Below are 23,355 nucleotides of genomic sequence, written 5' to 3'. Positions count from 1 at the left end.
GTTACGAAAGCTACGAAAAGTTAGTAGGTCTACTATCTTTAAACACAAAACGAGCACAGATATTTCACATTAAATCATTGTATCCAGGTTAAACCCACAAGATCACAGCTATTATAAAAAAGGTCACTACTGTACGTAAAGTAAAAAGAAGATTGTCTGACTCAAATGTAACCATAAGTCTGAAGCATATTACACTTATTCATCAAAAACACACCCTGTGCATCATGTAGTATGTTCTCATATTCGGTGGAAACGAAAAGGGGAGATGAGCGACATGTAGATGTTTGACTCATCACAGGACACGTCATCACCATTTGCCTAACCAGCACATTGTCTTAGTGTGCAAAAAATTCAGTCAGTTACACAATTGCCTAAAGGAAAAAGCTGACTTATACACACAATGGCGCATGATATATGTTTCAACCAATGAATGGAAAATCATCAAAAATCATGTTTATGGTTTTTAGTGTGACAGTAAATGTAAGATTCATGGAACATTACGTATTCATTTCATTAAATTCAATACTTCACAGGTTCAAAACCTGAGTCATGACATTTAATATATTATGAGAGCATTGATGGAGCTAAATTATTGTACATTTTAGTTATTTAAGTTGAACAAGGTTTTTACTTGAAATGCATTTATCGATATTACAGAGAAGCTTACATTTACTTGTGGAACTTTTGATTATCTTAAAATGTATTGCTAACAGGACAGTATCAGATGAATGAACTGAATAATTTCCAAGAACTGAAATCAAATCAGCCTACATCAATCAGTCTTACTGCACTGAGATTAAGCAACAACAAAAAAAAAAATGCTGTCATTCAGGTGTTGAATCCAAAATTCAGAAATTCAGCCTAAGCAGAAGTTGACAATGTGACGCCCACACATCAGAGGTTCCCTCTACACTATATAAATGAAACTGATGGACTGTCAAACCCTCATCAACAGAATTGACAACATGCAAATCATCAGCATGGTGAGTGTCTATATAACAATATTCTGAAGTTTAAGATGGCAAACAACAATAACTTAAGATAAGAAATCATGTCTATATAAAACATGTCAATATTATTACTCTGCTTATTTACCATCTGATTAATAAAAGAAGCAGCTTTTGTTGTATGTTATAAACATTAATCAACTGACAAATGCTGCTGTTGTCAACTGTTGTCTGCTGATTAGATATTTCTGGGTTTTATGTCTATATGTTATGATTTATGTTTATACCTGTTGTGATTTGTATCCTGCATCCTGGGAAGCAAGGGTCACATTAGGTGACTGTAGACAAGACAATAGAGGTAGTAGTAGTAGTAGTAGTAGTGTTAGCAACAGCACCAGTAACAGTTATGTTAAAACACAGAGAACAGTAATCAAAGTTTTCTCCTCAGCCCCTTTTCCTGGTCCTGTTCCTGCTTTCCGGTGTCCTTTGCGGGACTTCTGCTGTGGAATCCGTTCCCAAGTACGAGCACGTAGACCCGTCCACCGGGGAAATTCTCACCTGTGACAAGTGTCCACCAGGCACTCACATGGCCGCCCACTGCACAGCCACCACTCCCACCAAGTGCGCGCCATGCAAAGCCGACCACTACACCGAGCTGTGGAACTACCTGCCCAGGTGCCTGTACTGCAACAACTTCTGCTTTGATAACCAGGAGGTGGAGAAGGAGTGCTCCGCGGTTAACAACAGGGTCTGCCGGTGCAAAGAGGGCTTCTACAAGACCTATGACTTCTGTATGAAACACTCAGAGTGTGGGACCGGACAAGGTGTTTTTACCAGAGGTATTTATCAGGGAAAATGCCTGTACTTGTTTTATTTGGAGACATTTGCCTTGCTTTTATTACGATTTATACAGAAATATATTAAACCTAATATTCAAAATTCTATATTTTGTTTTAGCGTGATTGGTTAAGTGTGGTAAGGTCGACATTTACGCAGTGCATGTGCATCCCAATGAATAAGATACCAATATACATTTGTAAATCTTTACAAACCAAATTTTTACAAACAAATCCATGAAGTGCGNGCTAAGGTCGACATTTACGCAGTGCATGTGCATCCCAATGAATAAGATACCAATATACATTTGTAAATCTTTACAAACCAAATTTTACAAACAAATCAGTGAAGTGCGTAAAAACGTTGAGGAACTCGCCTCGGCCACAATTAATATCTTAAAACACTGTAAACCCTAAAATGCATTGTTGTCTTTTACAGGTACGTCGCAAATGGACACTGTTTGTGAACTGTGTGCCGAGGGTTACTTTTCCAGCTCATCTTCTGCGCTGGATTCGTGCGTAAGGCACCAGGAATGCGCAAGCGGAGAGCTTGCGCTCCTTAACGGCACATCTGACCAAGATACATTGTGTGGCACCTGCCAGAATATTGCAAATGGAGGTGTGTAATTGTATTTGTACATTTATTTTAACTGCTTAACACTGTGTTTATTTATAAAGAAATGTAAATCTCATCTGGTGATTTGGTCAATTTTACAGTTGTATGACAAATTGACGGCAAAGTTTAAACTTACACGACACAACTTTCTTTCTCAGGTGCGACGTCCAGGGCATTCTTCTCGGGATTTTTCGGTATGCACAGGATGCGTGTGGCAAAAATGAAGAAATTTGTCTCTAGGTGAGCCCCCTTCCTTCCTCTTCGTGCCTGTTTTCAACTATTCCCTTCACTCTTAGACACACCACGATCTCTCTCTAACAGGTACATTAGGTCAGGACAGGACAGGCGCATCCGGGATACGGTTCTCCCCAAACAGAGAGGTCCTCTCCTGGATCAAATCAAAGCTTGGCTGAACGAGGCTTCTTTGGAGCAGCTGAAAAAACTGCCTGAGATGCTGAGGGCTACACAACTCACCGTCATGGCAGATAAACTAGAGAAGAGACTCAGTGAGATTCAGCAGCAGACCTCAAACTGTACTTTAGCTTAACACTGATGAGAGCAGTACAGTAAAGAACAAATACCTCTTTTTTCTTAATTTGAATGTTCGCCCACTGGAAAACAAGTGTATTTGAAAGATGGATATAACTTGAACAAGACATTGCAGCATCACTCAGGTGTTATATATAGAGCATATTTAATGTTGAATTAAATGTTATCACAGAGATTTATGATGTTTGATATGCGACTGAAAACCGTTACTTGTGACTTGCGGCAGCTAAATAAAGTACATTTTATATCTGAAATGGTCTTAACTGTCTACATAAAAAAAAATCACAGTGGTGTAATTGAACTAACTCACCGCAAGGTGTCGCCATCGTCCATCTTTAAATCTTTGGTCATTGTAGAATAAAACATTTTAACATCTAGTGACATTTTTACAAACCACATCAGAGAGAGTGAGTAGAGATGTCAAACTTTTATTGGCATTTTTCTCCATAATTCATAATCAAGAATGTTTTGCATTTCTTCGAAATGGCATATTGCAGTGAACAAACAAGTAACTGCAGCCTGTCTCTCATTAATTTGGTACTATTACGAAAGCAATTTTAAAGTGACCTAAAACAATTCGGCCATTTATAATTTTGATTAATGAAATAAAATAAATGAATGAGTAAAGGGTATAAAAAGGAAAATATATAATTTCCAAGTTTTTGTCTCAAGTTTTTGTCTTATTATTATATATTTTAATCTAAAAACAGTAGCCCTCTCTGCAGGGACACTTCTATCTGTAACAATGTTCCCACAGGGATTTAGAGTGTAGGCCTATTTATACTCATTGGAGTTATTTCATAGAGTCCTTCTTATAGGCTAGTTGAAGTAGGCCTGTACTAATCTCATATCTTGGCTATTGGGAGTATATCTACATTCTGCAATACAAGCATAGTATTGGGACCCCGTGGGAGCCCCTCAAGGTCCACTAGAGGTCCCTGGTTCCCAGTTTGGGAAGCACCACTAGTGCAGCCTGCTCATTAATATCGGGCTGACACTACCAACGCCCACCTCCTGCCACGCCACTCCGCCCAGGCATCGCATCGGCTCCCTGGCTGCCGCATCACCGAGCGGGGAGGGGCCCCGGTTTCCACTATTGGCTGGAGCGGTATTACCGACAGCTTTACGGTAGAGCCACGGCCAGAGAGGAGGATGTGCGTGAGAGGTGGTCTTTTCATCTCCATAAAGCACTGAGTCTGCTGGCTCTCAACATGATTTTAAGAAGCTTCTAGCGGGTTTTTCCCCCTATTCTTTCCTCAGCACACAACCACTGAACCTGTTTAACCCGAAAAGAGATGCGCGCTGGTAATCTCGGATACATTGTCCGGACACAGTGAGAGGAGGAGAGGAGCATGTAACCGGCAGAAGCGCACCGGCGGCGGCGGTGGCACCACCTGACACTTCTCTCGCTCTCTCCCGCTCATTGTTTCCTCATAATTTGAGGCTTCTTGATGTGTTGACTGAACTCTTGTCGTTGTTTTGGATATTATATTCGACAAAATGAGCGAAGAAGTGTCAGAGGTCCCCAAAGAGCTTCTGGGTAAGAACAGAAACGGATCGCCTGTAGCCATGTGTCCAGACTGGAACAATCACTGATACTGCCTCTATCATATCCATAACCCTCAGTGTGCATGCGCTTTTGAGTAATGATTAACAATAAAATATAATCCATACAAAACTATACAGCCATACTTATGTGGTTGAGACACAATAGCATGGCATTATCTCCAATGTGTTGATAGTATCCAACCCACATCCTTACAGGGCCAGTTTGGTTGTGATTGATGGTGTCCCTCTCCAAATTCTGCACAATTCCTACAGTCGACTTTACAGTATAAACAGTGTGGGACTGTAAATGCTTTAGCTGCAGTAAAGCTTGAAACTGTGTATACATGGGGCATTGCTGTTGTTGATCAAGGTGCTTGTGCTGTTCATGTAATGAGGACTGCAGACTATATTTGGAAAGAAAAGCCAAATAGTTTAGACGTGAGTTGCCTGCATATCATTCCCCTCATTCACTCATACTTTCAGGATTATCTTCCCAGCAGGAACCTTGATCCACTCTCACATCTCTTTGCATGGAGTTTTACTCAGTCTGTCCTTTCAGCTTAAGTTTGCCATGTTTCATATGAGTTATTTGTACTGATCGTGGACATACGTTAGAGTTCCTGCAGGCTGTTTGGCTCAAGCTCAGGGTCTCTTTGTTTGGCAAAGTAGCTCAGTTTTTGACACCTCAGTGCCATGTTGGACAAGCACAAGCGCTTTCTCTCCACCTCATGTGGACACACACAGTCTACAATGTTCTTTTGGCTCCGTTTATTTCTTCAAGAGACTTAAAGTGCATACTGTAGATGAGCCTTAGAGGAAAATGCTAGGTCACTTGGTCATGCATGCGTTCATTCACTGAGTCACCGAATTTTGCAGCCAGTCAGTCGCTTATTTTACTACTAATGTATCTGTGGTTTCATTCATATGCTTGTGCCCTCACATGACTAGAATATCTTGGTTTGTTTGTTATCCACCCTGTTTGGGCTGAAGGAACAGAAGCTTTTTCAGTTTGCTGTGTGAATTTCGTCTCATTTTCCCATTTTTCCCAGAAGTAGCTTCATGGTTGTTAAAATCATTTTTATTCTACTCTGTCTTTTGTACACATTTCCCCAAATTTCAGCCGTACATTTGGCATTAGTGGAGATTTTGGCTCCAGAACTAAAACTTAAAATGCCTGACCTTAACACAAGGAATTTGGTTTGTCATGATCCCATTGTCATGTGGTATTGTTTGGAGTACTATATAACCAGCCATTGTTGGAAACACTCATTGGTGCGGGTGATTCAGCATCACACTCTTGGCATCCAGCGCATGCAACAAACAGCATGATGCTGCAGATTGAAATCCTATAGACAAAATATATCTTGTGCAACTGTTGAAAACTGCAGGGAGTATTATATTGTGCTCTCTTTTTGACACCTCCCTCTTCCATCTGTCTGGTCTTTATGATCTGTAAGGGTTAGTAGGGAATGAAACAACTAAAAACATTAACCGCTTTCAAGGAAATATGGAGCATTGATGTGCACACGTTTCCCTTTATGTGATAAGCCAGTTCAGTTCAGGCAGTTAAAGCTGTATTTTTAAAAATGTTGTATCATGATGTGTCAAAACATAAAAAAATGCAGGTCACTTAAAACAAGTTCCCAATATAGTGAATAAATGAATATGTCTGGTTTATATTAACCTCAATTTGACTTTTCTCATAGTCCACAACTAATCAGATCTCATGTCATTTCTGTGATGTTCAACACCTCCATGATGTTTGCTCTGTAGAGAGACCACAGGTCTAATCTGTGACACACACATCTGGATTGGCTGAGGGTCAATAAATGGGCGAGTGAATTTATGGGTTTGTGAATTGTTTGTTTGAGCTTTTACAAGGCCATAAGTCTCCAATTTCCCCACCTTCCACACGAGCCTGTGACCCTGTGCACATGCCTAAACTGCCTAATATGAACCACAGGGCAGCTGGATAGTAAAGGTCTCACTCCAGTCACAGTTTTAATGAATGAGCAGAAAAATTAAATTAGCAGAAAAATGATATACGAGGGTCTGTCAAGACCCAAACCAAAAACTGCTCAAGTTCATTAAAACATAGTAGTTTTAATTTTGTATAGAAATCCACTGGTTGTCTAAGACTTTATTTTCAGAAATGCTGCTGCAGGAAATGTGCACATTTCCAGGCTGGCAGATGAACCACTTTGCGTTTTGTCTAATTATTACTTTCACTTTGATCTGATGATGGTTTGAGGAAGCCTGTAGGCAAGGACACATGCATGCCAGCACGTATGTACACACATGTACACACACACACACACAGACACAGTATCCCTCTCTATCTCTCAGACACATGTTCACAGACTACATCAGCCGCTGTATGGTGGGTGAATTGAGGACCATGGAGATTCGGCTGACCCAGTTCTGCTCTCTAAGCCAGTTTACTGGCAGTTGAGGCTCCTACTGAGTGTGAACAATTGATTTGAACAACATGCTCAACATATTTGTGAAAGATTCTTTTCATTATTAATATATCTGTTGATTATTTTAATGCATTGTCTTATTAAAAAGATGATTTCTTGTTTTGTCCAACCAACAGGACAAACCCAAATGTATTTCTTTTGTAATTATGAAAATCAGAGAAAAGTAACAAATTCTTACGTTGAAGAGGATGGCGTGACCAAATGTCATGTTTTAGCATAGCATAGCTAGAATGGATGTTACCATTGATCTCTTAGTCTGCTGGTCTGTCAGTCACTTTGCCACTTTGACTGACACGAAATTTACTGACTTTTCACTGATTCTTTTGTTTAGCACAATCAGCAGGAAGCTAAGATTAAAATGGTTCAAACTATTGGACTGATTGTCGCAATATTTGCTCTATAAACATCCTGAATGGTTAATTCAATGTCAGAATCATTGTAGAATTAATGTTTTCTTGCTCAAACTTATTCAAACTTTTTCAGCAGTTTTAAAGAAAAGTAGGCCTATGTGTGAGTTCACTTTACTAGTTTGACTCTGTGTGGGCGTAATTTATAGTTTTTTCAGTTTCATGTTTCACCACAGGCATTGAGAAATAAGCCTAAATCTGATACAAATAGTATCAGAAATCAGTCCTCTGAAGTGGGATTAATCATGCCCAAATAAATGAAAACTAGAAGAAAGATTATTCCTCCTTTGGTTTGGTAAGGAGTTATTCCCCCTTTGGCAGAAATGCACTGATCTGTGCTCTGTGTTAAGACTCTGTAAGAGGGAAAGAGTCTACAAAGTAAATACATAGTTTTGTAATGCACGATAAACCACTTGGCAGCAGTTTCTCTTTTTTACACAGATATTTTCTGAATTTGAGTCTGAGTCTCACCCTATTTTCTCTCCTCTTGCAGAGAGCGTCAGGGACGCAGTGGGGAGAAAGGTGAAGCTGTCGCTGAGGAAGAGAGTCAAACTGGAGATCAAAGGAGACAAGACGGAGAACAGAGTCTTGGTGAGTCCACTCGTGCTGCTTTCATGCTGCTTCTTCAATAAAGGAGCTAAAACCTTTGTCTTTTTATCCCACATAAAATGTACAGTTCTTATTTAATAACATCAAAACCTCCATGCTTTCTTTCTCTCTGTAGTCCTGGGAAAGCATTTCTTATTTCAGCCTTCACAGTGAGCATCACTTCACTGCATTGTTACTGTCTTTTCAAGTTCAGTTATAATTAGTTTAAGATTAATTAGATTAAGCGGAATGTAAGAAACGGCATGAACCCTGAACATCTTCTGTCTCGATTAGTCTAAGGTACGGATGCAGCGATGAACCGATTTCACTAAAATCGAAATCATCATGGTTTTGTAACCACAAGGCTCAGCCACACCAAGTGTCACTTACAATTAATGAAATAGCTGTGCGTTAAGAGTTGGGTTTTTAGTGCAACGTAATCCAACAGCAGCATTGCACCATTTATGAATGTACCACATCAAAATCCCCTCAAGGACATCTGCTTAATAGGTTCTCAATTTTCTTCTTTGATTTTTACTAAAACTGCAAAATAAAAATTGTCATATAATTTCATACACCGAAAGGGTTGTGGGGTCACCTAATGACACTTTTTGTTTCCACAAAGTGTCATTACAGTATCTTTAAGTCCCACTCGTGACATTCAATTTAAGTGGAACCAGCATCATCTTGGACATTTGTTCCAGCACTTGACTATTTGCTCATTTCTAAGCAGACCTTTGTTAATGAATGCCATATGCTTCCCAGTATCTGGGTCATGTGATATTTCCTGTAGGGTATGTAGGATAACATTTCAAGTGTTTGCGAGGTTTGAAGGACTAATGGTATTTTGAAGTTTGATAAAGTTACCTTAAACGTGGAAGTGAGCTATAGTTTCTGTATGTTACACTTTGGGCTACTACTTTAGCCCAGTTTTTTAGCCTGTATGTAACCTGTTGTTTACATTTTAGCAAAGGGTTTTTATCCAATGTGTCCATGGGTGTTCAAACAATTCTCGCTTACTGAACAAAACGTGGAGATTCACAGGTTCAGTAGTAGCAGTTTTTTTCTGTGATTTCTAAGTGGATTTATGGAAGTTTATGAACAATGGACATCAGCGATAATGATATTGTTGGGAACTACGGTTTTTTTTATGCAATCGGGTGCTAGCGGTTGAGGTCATCCATTCATCCAGTGTGTTACATTTGACTGTGTCCTTATCAGCCCTCAGTGAGTCTACTGGCCAGGTAGAAATAGCAGCTCAGACCATTAACTGCCAGCCACAGAGCAGTAAATCCATTGAATGCTGAATAATTAATACTTGGCAGATCATTAAAAATGCATATTGGTTCTTTCTGGGCTTAAAACAGATCAGAGACTAAAGATAGTTAAGATGAAATAGTTTCCTCAGTAAAACAGTGTCTAAGCAGAGTCCATAAAGTTTGATGGTTGAATTTGGTGAATGAATCAGCACGTTCAATATGTGTAGCTCTGGGTAGAAACGCCTTTTAGTTATGTGACTCTCAGTGGAATTAAGCTTTTAGTTGCATAGCTCTGTGTGGAATATAGAAATTTGGGAAAAGAGAACGTTTAAAATGCTTTGTGAACAGGTCTGCACAGCCAAGTTGTCTGCTTTAGGATGTGATATTGTGTGACATTAACAGAACTATGAGCCAGTCCCATGAGTATGTTTAACTCAAACACATTTGCACTCACTGTAGGAGCTTGAATATATCATCTAGGGACATACTGTAAGCAGAGGAAGAAGTGTGAGACAAGAATTATGAGCTTCACTTTCATATCTCCTGGACTCGCTAAATGTTCTGGGAGCACACTGAGGTGAGAAGCAGCAGGAGTTACTATGCAAGAAAATTGGATGTGTCATTTTATGTAATGTAATCATTAATTGAAGACACATCATTACTTCTGGAATCTGCAGCCACCAGCGGTACATCAGGAAGGAATATGGAGATCTACAGCACTTCAGAATTCAATTCACGTTCAAATCTCTATGTGATGTTTGTTTCATAGTGAGACATCGACTCTCTTGACGTGGTTATGACAGCAATGTTGCCATGTGGGAGATGGACACAGAGGCTAGTAGTGCGCACATACATACGAAACAATGCAAAGAAGTGGGAGTCAGTACTGGGAAGAGAGGAATTCCAGTGGAGTGGTTCTGGTATTTCATCCAGACGCAGGGCATGAGAATGACTCGGTGAGTTTGTATCAACGCTCTGCTTGACTGCACTGAACAAATAAACCACTGTTTGTTGTTCTGCAGAAAAACAGAGTTTGAGAAACCGAGGAAGTGGCACAGAGAGAACACAAACATGTTCAGGTTCAGCCTGTCAGTGTTATACTATATAATGTTGGACATTATATAGTATAACAAAAACAATATATTTTCAGATTGTTTTGAGGTCAGATGTTGTAATAAAATAAACATTGGCTGAAAAGTGAAAAAGTATGATGCAGCAATGTGTGAGGACCACTTTGTTGATTTTCCACATAAAGATCACTTTACTGTGAACACAGCTGTATAATATAATCTCTTCTGTGCCTCTGGATGGAGCTTTTCAAATTAAAAACAAAACCCTGATGGGTAACACTAACCCAGATATTTATTAATGTTAGTGTTTGATAGTTTATTTAGCAGGAACTGTGTCTATTAATGAACATTGCTTTAAATGCCAGAGTTTGGGATTAGCCAGAAGTCTGTTTTAACCTGTATTCTCTGGATGGATGTTACATAGTCACCCTAAAAAGAATTTAAAGTTAAAATCACATACATTACTTGATAGACAGTGCATGTGTTTTTTTTATTTAGTGCCTTAGTGACTGTTCAGACCACTAAAAAGAACGTGTAAATATGTATATATATTTGTTTGTGTGTGTGTGTGTGTGTATATTGAATAATTTGCCTTTAATTTCCAATTTGTTGTTGCTGTATGTTGTACACCATGATAATGTATATCTAAACCACTATTGAGCCTGGTACATAAAATTCCCAGTATGGTTTTTCTGAGTCTAAATAACCTCATATGTCAAACAAACAACCCATCTATTTCTCACTGTAATTTACAGTACAGATTTCAGGTCTTTTAGTGACATTTATTGAACCTCCCTTGTTAACTTAGTGTAGCCACACACAGGAGAGAGTTTGATTTACTTCAGACAACACAGGCCATCCATCTACAGTGTAAAGTACACATGTAATGAAGGGAGGAATATGGTTATTTCCATTATCAATTTGCTTGTCTGTCAAACACACACAAGGCCTTCTCCCTTTTTACCGCCAAGCTTTTCTCAGACTGGGAGTGGAGGACCACAGTGCCCGACGCGTCTCTTAAGGACACTAAATCTTGATAGATACAGTCATTTCCCTTCTTTGAAGATAGAGGGATGAAGGAGGTAGAGATAATAACATCAGTCAAACACACCCTGGAGAAGAGGAGAGAGGGGAGGGAAGGGTGGATGGATGGACGGAGTTAGACAAAAATGGGCAATGCGATGTACAGTACTGTACGGGGCAGAGGGATGGAGGGAGGAAAAAAGGGGAATTGTAAAGAACAGCAGCTGTGCTATAAAACTCTTGCAGTGTGGCAGACAGATATTATCAGTGACAAATTGTAAAGCTAAAAACAATAGAGATAATCCAGCAAACCTACTGAAAAGAACACTGTCAATGAAAGTGTTTTACTTTTGAGTACTACTTGGCCCTTACGCTTGCAGTGTGGCTTTATTCATAGCAGTGATGATGGGTCAGTCCCTTAGTCTATTAGTCCACCACTTTGGTCCAGGTTGAAATATCTGGTTGGATTACTGACTGGTACCAAGAGGTTGCCATTTTCTGGTTTTATTTGAATGTCTTGACATCTATTTGATGGATTGCCAAGACATTTGATGCAGATGTTGATGGTGCCCAGAGGATGAACAATAATGACTTTGGTGATCCCCTGGCTTTTCTCTAGCACTAACAGCAGCTAAAGGTTTTTACCTTCCTCTACCTCTACCTTTCCAGTGAAATATCTTCACATTTACCAGATGGACTGGCACAAAAGTTTGAACTGTAATTCATAGTTTTCAGACAATGACTCCTACTGACTGTCGTGATCCCCTGACTTGTGGTTTTAAGTGTAATGTCTAGACAACTGTTGTCTAGATTGCAACAAAATTTGTTACAGACATTCATAACCTCTCATGATGAATATTTTTTAATAAAATACTTTGATTTATGACCAAATACCTGCAAAACTAATGACATTCCCATCAGCCTCGGCTGTGCTTTCTGTTTAGTGCTGATTAACAAATGTTAAACATGATACTGTCTATGCTTTTGCAAAACCATCCAATTCTAAACCTTATGAAAGGTTAACCGTTTACTCCAATGATTTTATCTGACATAGAGATCATAGTGGTTTAGTTAACCTGCCATTAGTCCTGTACTGTACTGTAGCAGTGTTACTCATTCACAGATCCTTGGCTCCCATTTAAAACTATGATACTGAAAGGGCTGACAAAGTGTCCAACTTCCTCTTGATTGTTTGATGTAAAAGTGTATGGGTGTGTGTTTGCCCAAGCTAGAGCCTGTCCTCAATAGTTTACCGTTTTATTACCTCTCATTGTCTGCTTTGTAGGTGGGAGTTGCGTTAACACAATACAGATGACACAGTGTGAAACAAAGCTGCTGCACATAATCAAAATTAAATCTGAATAAAAGTAGCACAGATTTTAATCTCGCAGTTACACAGTTAGTGTAAGGAAGTTACAGTCACACTTTGATCTCATGAAAGCGGTGGTTTCACATACAGTCACTGACGCCAAGATACCAGCATTCACACGTTTCTCAAATTACTGGTTGTAAATCAGAATAGGTCCCACTTCCCAAACACATGTACTTAAATGACTGTTAAGGTTGACAGGAAACTTTAACTTATCGTTACACTGCAGAAAATAATCTGCCAAGCAATCGTCCCTTCTGTCACGCAAAATTGTGGCTTTAGGGGTTTTTGTGTTTCAGATGCAACATGATAAAACATGGTTCTAATCCTGTTTAGTCACTTGTATACTGTTTACAAAGAAACAGCATTTAGCTAACAAACAGCATTATTGTAGCTTGATTCTTTGTCCTGAAGTGTGGTTTTGACTTTAAAATCACAGGAAGGTAGTGTTTTCTTCAGGCCCTCCACAAGTTACAAACTGTACTCCACTTCACAACTATGCACCAAACATTCGCACACATTGCCCCTTGTTATTATTTCATATGTTTGTCTATGTGAAAACTAAATCTGCAATATATTTATAAAAAAGTTTTTTTTTTTGTAATCTCCAGATTCCCCAGACTTGGAGCTTGTCCTAACATGACTCTGCTGATTACAGCCTTGAAGAGAAAAAGGGGTTTTAGACATTTTACTGAAGAATATTTCAATGGTGTGTCAGCAGAAACCTTGGCCAATATCCAAGTGTAACAAAATGTTCCAAAAGGACAATAATGCTTCAATAATTGTATTTCTTTGCAGCTTTATTGCAGCATTTGTACAAATACTGTGATTGGTAAGAATATGTCTAAATAATTCTGCTCACCTCAGTGACTAATGTGAGACTAAGTGACTAAGACTTATGTGAGCTGTAATGTAGTTCCAAGTTTAAAAACTCATGTTTACGTCTGAGAACAGTCGAGAATCTTGTCCAACTTGTCTTTCCCGCCATCCTTCTCTCCTTTTCTTTAAACCTGAAGTCTGTCATTAGGGCCAGTGAGAAAATGGAAGTGACCCAGTTCTCTACTCCCTGATGATCACCTGTAATGTCCTCTCATGGGAACCGGCACTACTATCTTTTGTTAGCGGTACTAAAACCTTTTCTTGAGGGCTGCAGAGCAAGTATCCGGCACATTTTAAATTCCCTTTGATAACAGGCTGTGATATCGAGTCTTTGCTGTAGCCTGTTGAAGCAAACATGTTTAAATGTATCCGTGGATAGAAAACCTCATTTTGTTTCTCTGCTCTGTGCCTTTTAAAGTATCCGTCAACTTCATGGTTCATGATGCAGAGATGTAATCTCTCTTGCTCTTTCTCCTTTCTTTTTATTTTTTCTACAAGTCATCCAGTGGGTGATTGTATTTTAAGATTTGTGGTCACGGCAGAGTCTGACAAAAACCACAGGGGTCTTATAGGGGTCTTCCTTGACTAAATACATCTATTTATAGTTTTGTTTTCATTTTTGGGGTTGTGAATCATTTCGTAAATACAGTATGTATTTAAGTCTTTTCTTGGTTGAGTGGACATGAACATAGAAATATTGTTCTTTGTCCTTTGACCAAGGTTCAAACAGATGTAACATTGTTTGGCACATAATCATTGTGTATATTAAATAGTTATACTATTCTTCAGGGTCCTCTGTGTTTTATACCACTATGATGTGGTGGTTATTAACATAATTGGGGTGACATTCAGGGTTAGCTGAGCAGCAAAAAATGTGTCAAGCAGTTCACCATCTCCCTGCTGGGTACATACTACAGTGATCATATCCACTCCACTGTAGTGTTGTCTTTAATGATTTGTGTTCTGTCAAATGGACTAGATTAGACTCATGCGATTACAGTTACAATTTTTAAGTAATGTTTTGTCCCCCAGTGCTGAAGAAGATCAAGTTTAAACAGAGAATGAATTAATGATTCCTAAGCTTAACAGTTAAGGTTTGCACAGAACTGTTATGTAGACCAAAAAACAGAAGACAAAATGTAGTTCATACGCAAAAGAAAGAAAGATGCATATATGCACAAAGTGGTGTGTGCATACAGTATGACTTGGTTTGTCAAACCAACAGTGAATAGCTGAAAAACCTCACATTTGAGAAGCTGGAATCTAAAATGGCCAATGTTACCTCTCATAATAAAAAAAACAATACTAGGAATCTTGTTGGAAGTGTTTTTGGTTGTGATTTTTGGATCATTGAGCCTCCAACATTAATTAACCTTTGCTTTCAAAGGCAGTCATGTCCATGAGTAATTTTGAGTTTCTAGAAAACGCAGACAGGTCCCAGTTGTGCTTGGTGAGGATTTAATTCACCTTCTTTTTGAGAGGCAACAGTGTCAAATGTAGTTCAGTTCAACTGTGAGATGTCAGTGGTGACTCAATTCCTCCCTCACACAGATCAAAATATGGATATATTTAAACATTTAGTGTTGTCGGTCTGAAATAATCTCATTAGGTACACTTCTTTGCTTCTGCGCAAACAGAGCTATGTGTTATATCCTCGACGAACTGACTTAAAAAAAACACTTCACATTGATTCCTCTCAACTTGAAACTGATTTGCTGTGTCACACTGTGACCAATTTAACCGGAGCTGTCTTTCAAAATAGACTGAATACAGATGCTGGTTTAGATTAGTTATGGAGTCTAATTTTAGCACACTGTGATCCTCACCATGCTATCAGAGACTTTCTGTCTGGCTCTTTCTGAGTGGTTTGGTTTCTGTAAAGCGATCAAACAGACTAGGCCAGTTAATCAGGAGGAGGTTTTGGTTTTCAGTGTGTGTGATTGTTGGGTCTAACTCTGCTTGTGTTGTGTAGTGGACATGGATCCAATTTACCAGCATTGCTTCTCAAAACTTTACTGCAAAGTAGCCAGAGGCGTAGACATGACAACACCATAACCTTCCTGAAATTGGAAGAGACAAAACAAAACAGGGTATCTTTTGCATTATTGCCTTCTGTGAACATCACAAGACCATAAAGTACAGTAGAAAAAGATACAAAATAAATGCATAACCAAACTACTTTCTGTGTAAAATATTAGGAAAAAATAGCCATACATTAAATGCTTCACATTCGGTCACATGTGTCAGCAAAATGTTCTCTCATAATTTGCAGATTTATGCATCAAAATAAATACATTTTAATCTCTAAAATATGTTGACTTCATACTTGGGATCACATAAAAACACCAAAGGTTAACAGAGCTCAGAAGATTACTACCTTCTCAGTGAGTCAAGAACTGTAGATTATTTCCACAATAATAAATGAACATACTAAGAATCATCATCACTTTTGCAATAATTTTTTGCAATACTTTATTATGGCTTGTTCATTATTTAGCACAGCAATACACAGTACACAGCTTACAACAGAGTGTTTTTATTTGTGTTGTATATTTAATCTAGCACAGTTTACAGTTATATGTGCACGCACAGAGTAACTCTTTGTCCATATTTTTGTGTGAGAGAAAAAACCCATCCCAGTTTAGCCGTAATGCCAAACGCGCCCATTATATCCTAAAGTCTGTTCATGCACTGTCACATTTTAAAGGCTGGGTATCTATCAGCCTCTTTCTCTGTGTTGTATTACTCTCCAACAAGCTCAATAGGCTTAGCATGTTTCCATCCCACAATCCCCTACAAAGGCGTCCCTGGAGAGATATTAACCAGCCACATAGCCTGGCTCCATGCAAGCCCCGCCCACAGTCATTCATCTTCATTATCTCATAGGTCAGGGTCATTGTCACTCAGACCGTCTCAGTAATATAATTGACCCTGCCTCAGGTCGTTGGCTTGATAGGTTTGCTTTTTATAATCTCATAGTGTGGACTGACTTCCAATGTCTCTGGTTTCAAACACAAGATCAAATGAGGCAAATGAGGTCTTGTTACTTCGTGGAGCTCTTTCTGACCAAGTTTCCTGTTTTGATTACAGCAATTAATCGCTCAACTTGAGTTTTGGTCTAAATTTGCAATTTGGTCTCTGATGGGCTAACTGCTCCTATTTGGTCTTAATGTGGGAAAGGCGGCTGTTGGGTATAGTGCAATGTCCTGGGTGGTACATGGTCTGCTGTCAGTGGCTATTTGAATGAGGTTTGTAGGTCATAGCAACAGTCAGCATTGATTGGATGATAATGACATTTGTGAACAACATGTCATATTAAACAGCCACAAAACCAATCAGGTCTAATTAATGTGATGTTTTCTGTCAATGAATTCCAGTTGATAAAAAACAAGGCAAGACCTGCATACTGTGTCTCTTTCACAGATGCATGTCATTTTGGTTGAAAATGTGTCTCTAAACTCTTATTATAATCATGAGGATTATTCAGATTGTGAGTCTTAAAGCAGATCAATAAATATCAGAGGCGAAAGGGTTTGTCTCCGCCTGCATGGACTCATAGACATTTGCTGGCACACATGCAGCAGCGCTGTCATGTGCTTTTGCTGCATGGTTGGTTTTTATTGTGTCCTTGCAGTTGATGTTGCATTACTGTTTGTGCCATCGCCCTCTACAAATGGTTAACCCTTCTCCTTCATTGATCTATTTTTCTGGATTTTATTTTATTTTTTATATATAGTATTTTTGTCATTACATATAGTATAAAGAGACGATAATGGATTCAAATAGCAGACATTGTAAAGGGAATACCTATCTCTGTGTCTCTGTGTTCTGCACATTTGTGCAAGATCAGGTTTTTATGTGTGCATGTGCTCATCCATGTGAGTGTGGATTTTTGACAGTAATATGTTGAACTGGATATTGATCTTTTATGACACCAACTCTCTCAAATATTATATATTTCCTTGCTGAAATTGGTGAAGCTTGCACAACAGCAGTGCCCTCTTCTCCCATTTTGAAAGTTATTCAGGTATTTGGTGATATTGCTTATTTGAAGTACCTTCCGAGTACTTATCTCCCTTTCTGTACATAATTTGTGAGAAATGTTGTTTGTTCTTCTGAAATCAACATTTTTTTTCTGTCAAGGAAGGTTTTCTGATTCTGATTCGCCTAAAATCCATAGTGCCACTAGAGCCCTCACAGGAAACCCTCTTTTAGTTTTACATCGTCTACATCACCATTTTTACTTTGATTATATGAATCTTATCACAAAAGGGCCTTTGTTGATCTTTAGGGGAAATATCATTCACGATCTAAACCACACTAACTGTGTTTTTATCACTGAAATCAGAGCTCAGCACTGTGTGTGTGTCTGTGTTATTAGTGCTGCCTGATGTTATCTACCCACTCCAGAGGGAAACCATGGGTAATGCCAACACCAGCCCAGAACGAAATCCCCCTCTCTCCTTCCCTCCTCCCTTCTCCCTGCTCTGCCTTTGTCTTTGTCACTCCTTTCTTCTTTTTCTCTCTTGCTTTCTCCCTGTCATACCTGTGTATGTCTCTCTCCCTGGTAAAGCCCCTCGTCTTTTGGAGGTATCCTTTTTTTTTTTAAATAATAACAGTCCCTCTTATTTCTTTCTCTCTCATTTTTTCTGTCTCACTCTGTCATCCCTGTGGTCTGCAGCGATATCCTATTTACCCAGAAACCTTGGCTCACCATCACATAGCTAGACACCCACATGCACACACACAAACCTCCTCCCCATTGTGTCTGGCTGGCATGCTGATGAATGAATGAACCCTTGTGATTATTCCTTATCTCTGTAACCTAAACACACACAGCGTTCTTAGAGGACACCCTGGAGGCTCACATGGTTCTAAGAGGAACCCCCCTATATCACTCCCAAGGTTGAGTACCTAAAAACCCTGATATCTATCCAGTGTTAAAGGGCGTTTTGCCAACCTGGAATATAATCTCAATCTGAAAGCACAATCATTTAATCCCTCTGCCCAGCCCTTTGAACGATTGGTCTGCCTCTGCTTTGTTGTATAAGACACGTTTGGGAGGTTGACTGAATATTTCATTCTTATTAGTGAGGCAGGCAGCATGCAGAGATAATGTATACAGTAAAATGCATCATTACTGTTATTGATGGTACCCAATTCAATATAAAATGGTTTTATTTTCACTCAGAAGACAAACTGTCGACTGCTAAAGGCACCTTTTATTGCCTCAAAACTGTTTCCATCCATTTCATTCATCAAGCTTACATTGTATTTGTCTCATTTATTATTCAGCACTTTGTGCATATTCACTGGCACACTGTTTCTCACCCAAAATAAAAAAGCAACACTAGTAATAAAAAAAAAGAAGTAAACCATGAAATGTAACATAATCAGACAGCACATTTATTCATGCCTCGGCTCGCTGCAGCTGTGGTCTGATGAGACTAGCCAATCAGATCTGTTCAGGAAGTACCACAGTCAGCCTCCTTTGTTCCTCACCACGCTCATCTCCTCAGCAGTAAAACACAAAACGATGAGCAGGGCAGTGATAAAAGAAAATTGATGTCTCTCTCTTAATGCTCTCCTTGGCTGCTGGTGCAGTGTGGGAAGGATATGCACTGCAGAGAGTAGGGTGGCTCCAAAATAGGATAATCCATAATTTGGGGGGAATGCAGTGGCATGTATCCTGACAAAGTAATTAGCAGCTTGGCTACCTGGAGACTCCTACTTAGAAAAAATGTTACATTATTGGGCATTTGCATTTTGCACTATGCCTAAACAATGAATTTTTTTTTTTTTTTTTTTTTTTTTTTTGTTNTTTTTTTTTTTTTTTTTGCTTTTGTAGTTCATCATTTTACAATGATCCTATAAATATTTGAGGCTAAGGTGTAAGGATGCTGCAGACAGAGTAGAGTAGAATAGAATAGAACAGAAAGCTTTTATTGTCATTGTACAACAGACATACTGTAAGCACAACAAAATTACAGGGGGCTTCAACGAGGTGCTGGTCCTAATATAGGTAGTCGACCACACTGTCTGGTGGTGTTATATTGTTTTGTAGCAGGGTCTAGACATTCATATTCTGATATTTGTCTGAGAACAAGACTGTACACACCCTGTCAGTTGCCCTATCCCTGAAGCCTGCTCTACTATGAAAGAGTACTACATACTCACATTTTGCTGTGGTTTTGGCGCAGTGTGAGTCTGCAGACATCACAGGACTAGACCTCAGCTGCACTGTCAGCAGCTTGTCTTGGCAGCGGAGAATCAATGTATTGTAAAACAAATGATTTCTGTGCCTGAGTTTAGAGCGGTTAGGGGGCTTTTTTTTCTGGAACCAGATTAAGTTCAAGTTGGCCTTAGGAGCAGATCCCACCACCGTGATCTCTACTGTGTCAGCACGACTGAGGGTCTTTCTCTGTTTTCCCACTCTATCATAAGATAAGTGTTTATCTTTGGCTCAGGAGCCAATTTCCACTGCCGGCGTATGGCAGGAAAACAGACGAGTGTGCTTCCTCTGCAGTTGTGGGGATTAAGAGTTTTTTAAATTGTGTTCGGGGTCGCTTTGAGGGTGTTTTCACAGATTTGACAGCTGTGTGGAGGATACAGTTTTGAGACTGCTACAGGTTAATTCAAACTGACTAATCTGTGTCAGAAGTAATATATCTTCACACACAGTACTGTATACATTAAGTTTAATAGCTCAATAAATGGCTTCTTAATAACTGTCACTGCTTTTATCTCTGCCTTCTGTAGAGGTCTCCATGGGTCCAGAATATTTAGAAGGAGAACTAAGGATTTGGCCAACCTGAACAAACCCAAATTGCATTTGCAAAACCAACCAGTTAGTCCTTGTCCTTAACGTCTTTTCTCTTTTAAAACTGAAAAAAGGACTTCTAGGAAAGGATATACTGTATGTCACTTGTTGTGTCGCTTGTCAAATAAGTTTTCTTATTCTTAGTCTTTTTTTTTACTTCACTATGGTGCACCAAGCTGTAATGGGTTCTTGCACCCTGATTCCAGAGAGCAGAAATGCTGGTACTTGACAGTAGGTGAAAACTGTCTTTGTAGGGACACAAAGGTGAGATTTATGCTTTGTTGGAAGTGTTTTCAAAAAGCATTTTCCCCAGAAAGACACACTGATTTTCTACTGTGAACTGTGAACCAACCTTTAAAAAAATAATAAAAAATAAAAAAACTTTTTTTTACAAAGGTTACAGTTTTCCTAAACCAACATATCTCCTGAGGTTATTAAACATACCATATGATCAGAACTGATATGGACTGCAACTGACACAGACCCGACACCTGTGACAGTCAAACTCAACACTCTATTCCAGCCAATTAGTAGAATTTGTGCCACTCAGGTTGTGCAGTGTCATTTGCAAACCTCTACCTTGCAAATGACACTGCACAGCAGGGGTGTCAAAATAATTTTAGTTCAAGGGCCTCATGTAGACCGATTTGATTGGCACTGATTCAAGGCAGTCATTCTGTGGCAGTCAAATTCTCTCCAGCACTAAGAAGGAATATGGCCAGTTGAGCAACTTATGTAAAGGCTTGATGTTGTCGCTTGTGGGGCCACATGATTTCTGCATACTTCAGCATACATGTCTTCTCAAACTCATGCCAGGAGTATAGCCTTGACGCTCATCTTATTTCATTAGCAATGAGGTAGCTAATGAAAGGACAAATCAGGAATAATGTGCATGTTAATGAAACATTGGGAGTTCTCTGCTATTTCTTATAATTCGCAAAGTCATCCAGCGGGCCGGACTGAACTCTTTGGCAGGCCAGTTCTGGCCCATAGGCCCTATGTTTGGCACCCCTGCTGTGTAGTATTTTTTCCCTGTATAATTGCTGCTATATGTAAGCCTGTTGAACAGCAGCGTGGAGTATTGCTCCTTTCTTACACTGTGTTACACCATCCCTATTTATTCAAAGATTAAAGCAGAACAGTGTGTGCACGTGTGTGTTTGTGTTTCTCCTGCTTTGTTGTCTCGTTGTTATACACGTGTCCTCTTTTAAACACATTAGCCTACGCACCACATGCACAAGCACATGTATGTTCACGTTGTGTATATAAGAAATCAATAACAAGAAGATGGCATGGATGGAAGATACATTTCTTCATGGTGCAGTCTACCTGGTGTCCAATTTGAGATAAGGACGATAGAGAGAGAAGAATGCAGGGGAATAGAAAATACACACTGAGCATAAATCTTCTTTCACAGAATGGATTTTTCTGTGTAGTGGTGGCTCGATTATCCAGTAGTCACATATACCACAGCATGAAGTGTCACATATACAGTGCATGAGGTTTTTTTGGTGTAAAATAGGCAAGATGATGCTATTTTTTTTTACCATTTGCAACCTTCTGTAATTATAAACTGTAAGTTTTTTAGGCAGTGAGAGAAGATGGAGCTGAAGAAGGATGAGGACATTAAGAGATTAAGAAAAAAATGGAGTGGGAGGGGAAAAGCAAAGAAGTGCAGGATAAGAGGAGGAGAGAAATTCACTGCATTGGAACCAGGGTGAGCTGATTGATTTTAGTGTATTAAAAGCTAAGATGGGGTCATGACTGCAGCGTTGGTTATAACAGAGATGAAACAGCTTTTAAACACTTTCCTTCATTAAATATCTGCCCCTCTGATTGGATTTAAATCTTGGCTCCTTATCAGCAAAACAGCACTTAGAATCTATTAAGTCGATTTACATTTGACCTTCCGTCTCCTCTCCTTCGCTCACTGTCTCACTCTCTGTCACTCCTGTGTCTCCTCTGCTTAGCTCTCACTCTCTCTTTCTCTTTCTCTTTCTCTCCCTCTCCCTCTCCCTCTCTCTCTCTCCATCTCTTCATCGTGACTCATTAATGTTGGACACAGACGCACATGCAGGGCACAGTGGCGATAGTTATGCAATATAAAGTCTGTGTCAGCAGCAGTGTGGCAATGAATGTAAGTGTGGCTGTGTTTTTTTTTTTTACACTATGCCTTATTTGTCAAACAACCAATAATTATATTGACTATCAATAAATCTCGTTTTGGGTTATTGTTGTTGTTGTTGTTTTCTATTGTTCTTAGGTGGACATTTTGAGTGTTGCAGGTCAAGAAGACAGACAGAGTGTACCTGACTTATCTGGCAATGCAGTTTTGTTACATTGGTCAAACATTTGATAAATCTGTAGCTAGTATTTTTGATGATGTGTTTGGTGCCACCAACATTTCTAAAGACATTGCTCTCTCCCAAACAAACCCACATTGATGGAAGAGATGTGAAATAATATGATAGATGAATATAATAGAGGGTGAATGCACCCCAGGACATGATGGATGAATAAAAGTATTTTTAGTGGGGGGAGATTTCCTGTGGCTGAGTGCTGCCACAGCTCAATGACTGCAGATGAAACACTGCTCTGTACTGCTTCGGTTCCTACAGAGATTGAGCATAACTGTAGGCCAGCGTGAGTGTTGTTTAGGGGGGTGAAAACTCATTGACATTCTCAAGCAAGACTTGGCTCTACAGCCTGCTACTTTCATGTGTGAAGGAGTGTCTATCTGTGTATTCACAAATGTGTGTGCATGCAGTATGGGATAGCTGTTGCCATAGTAACACAAAGTGTGTGCGAGTGAGTGCATGCATGTGGGTTGGGGCAATTGCAGGAGGGTAGATGGGGTTGACAGTTTGACAGCGAAAAAGATAATCTGGGAATGGTAATAGAGTGAATGGACTGCACACACAGACACAGAAGTCTGTGCGTCTGGTGCTGACAGTGTGTGTGTGT

The 23,355-nt window shown here is 39.4% G+C and overlaps 2 protein-coding genes across 7 annotated transcripts in view; both read left to right on the top strand.

Annotated features, from left to right (window-relative positions):
• The first annotated feature begins 866 nt into the window (after positions 1-866).
• Positions 867-3,221, top strand: LOC104920199 (tumor necrosis factor receptor superfamily member 6B). The gene is made up of 5 exons (XM_010732376.3): positions 867-983; positions 1,396-1,786; positions 2,223-2,402; positions 2,558-2,639; positions 2,721-3,221. The coding sequence occupies exons 1-5, from the start codon at positions 921-923 to the stop codon at positions 2,944-2,946; spliced, it is 942 nt and encodes a 313-aa protein (XP_010730678.3). The 5' UTR covers positions 867-920; the 3' UTR covers positions 2,947-3,221.
• Positions 3,222-3,985: 764 nt separating this feature from the next.
• LOC104920208 (F-actin-uncapping protein LRRC16A) overlaps positions 3,986-23,355 on the top strand; it is a 64,919-nt gene continuing 45,549 nt past the window's right edge. For 4 of the 6 annotated variants that reach the window (XM_019263699.2, XM_019263700.2, XM_019263698.2 and 1 more), the window contains exons 1-2: positions 3,988-4,488; positions 7,877-7,974. In XM_019263699.2, the coding sequence (XP_019119244.2) occupies positions 4,449-4,488; positions 7,877-7,974 (138 nt within the window). In that variant the 5' untranslated portion in view covers positions 3,988-4,448. Of the gene's footprint in view, positions 4,489-7,876; positions 7,975-23,355 lie in introns of all 6 variants that reach the window. The other 2 variants (XM_019263702.2, XM_019263701.2) reach the window with 2 other exon arrangements.

Source organism: Larimichthys crocea, chromosome XIII (genome assembly GCF_000972845.2).
Source record: "Larimichthys crocea isolate SSNF chromosome XIII, L_crocea_2.0, whole genome shotgun sequence".
Lineage (NCBI taxonomy): Eukaryota > Metazoa > Chordata > Actinopteri > Sciaenidae > Larimichthys > Larimichthys crocea.
Note: the sequence above shows the minus strand (reverse complement) of the source record. Positions and strands in the feature narration are given on the sequence as shown.

What these genes read in the sequence shown, in the direction of transcription:
- LOC104920199 (XM_010732376.3), top strand. Translation starts at nt 921, where the DNA reads ATGAAACTGATGGACTGTCAAACCCTCATCAACAGAATTGACAACATG. An exon ending in ACAAGGTGTTTTTACCAGAG is followed by an intron (nt 1,787 to 2,222) that starts GTATTTATCAGG and finishes TGTCTTTTACAG; the next exon opens with GTACGTCGCAAATGGACACT. An exon ending in CCAGAATATTGCAAATGGAG is followed by an intron (nt 2,403 to 2,557) that starts GTGTGTAATTGT and finishes TTTCTTTCTCAG; the next exon opens with GTGCGACGTCCAGGGCATTC.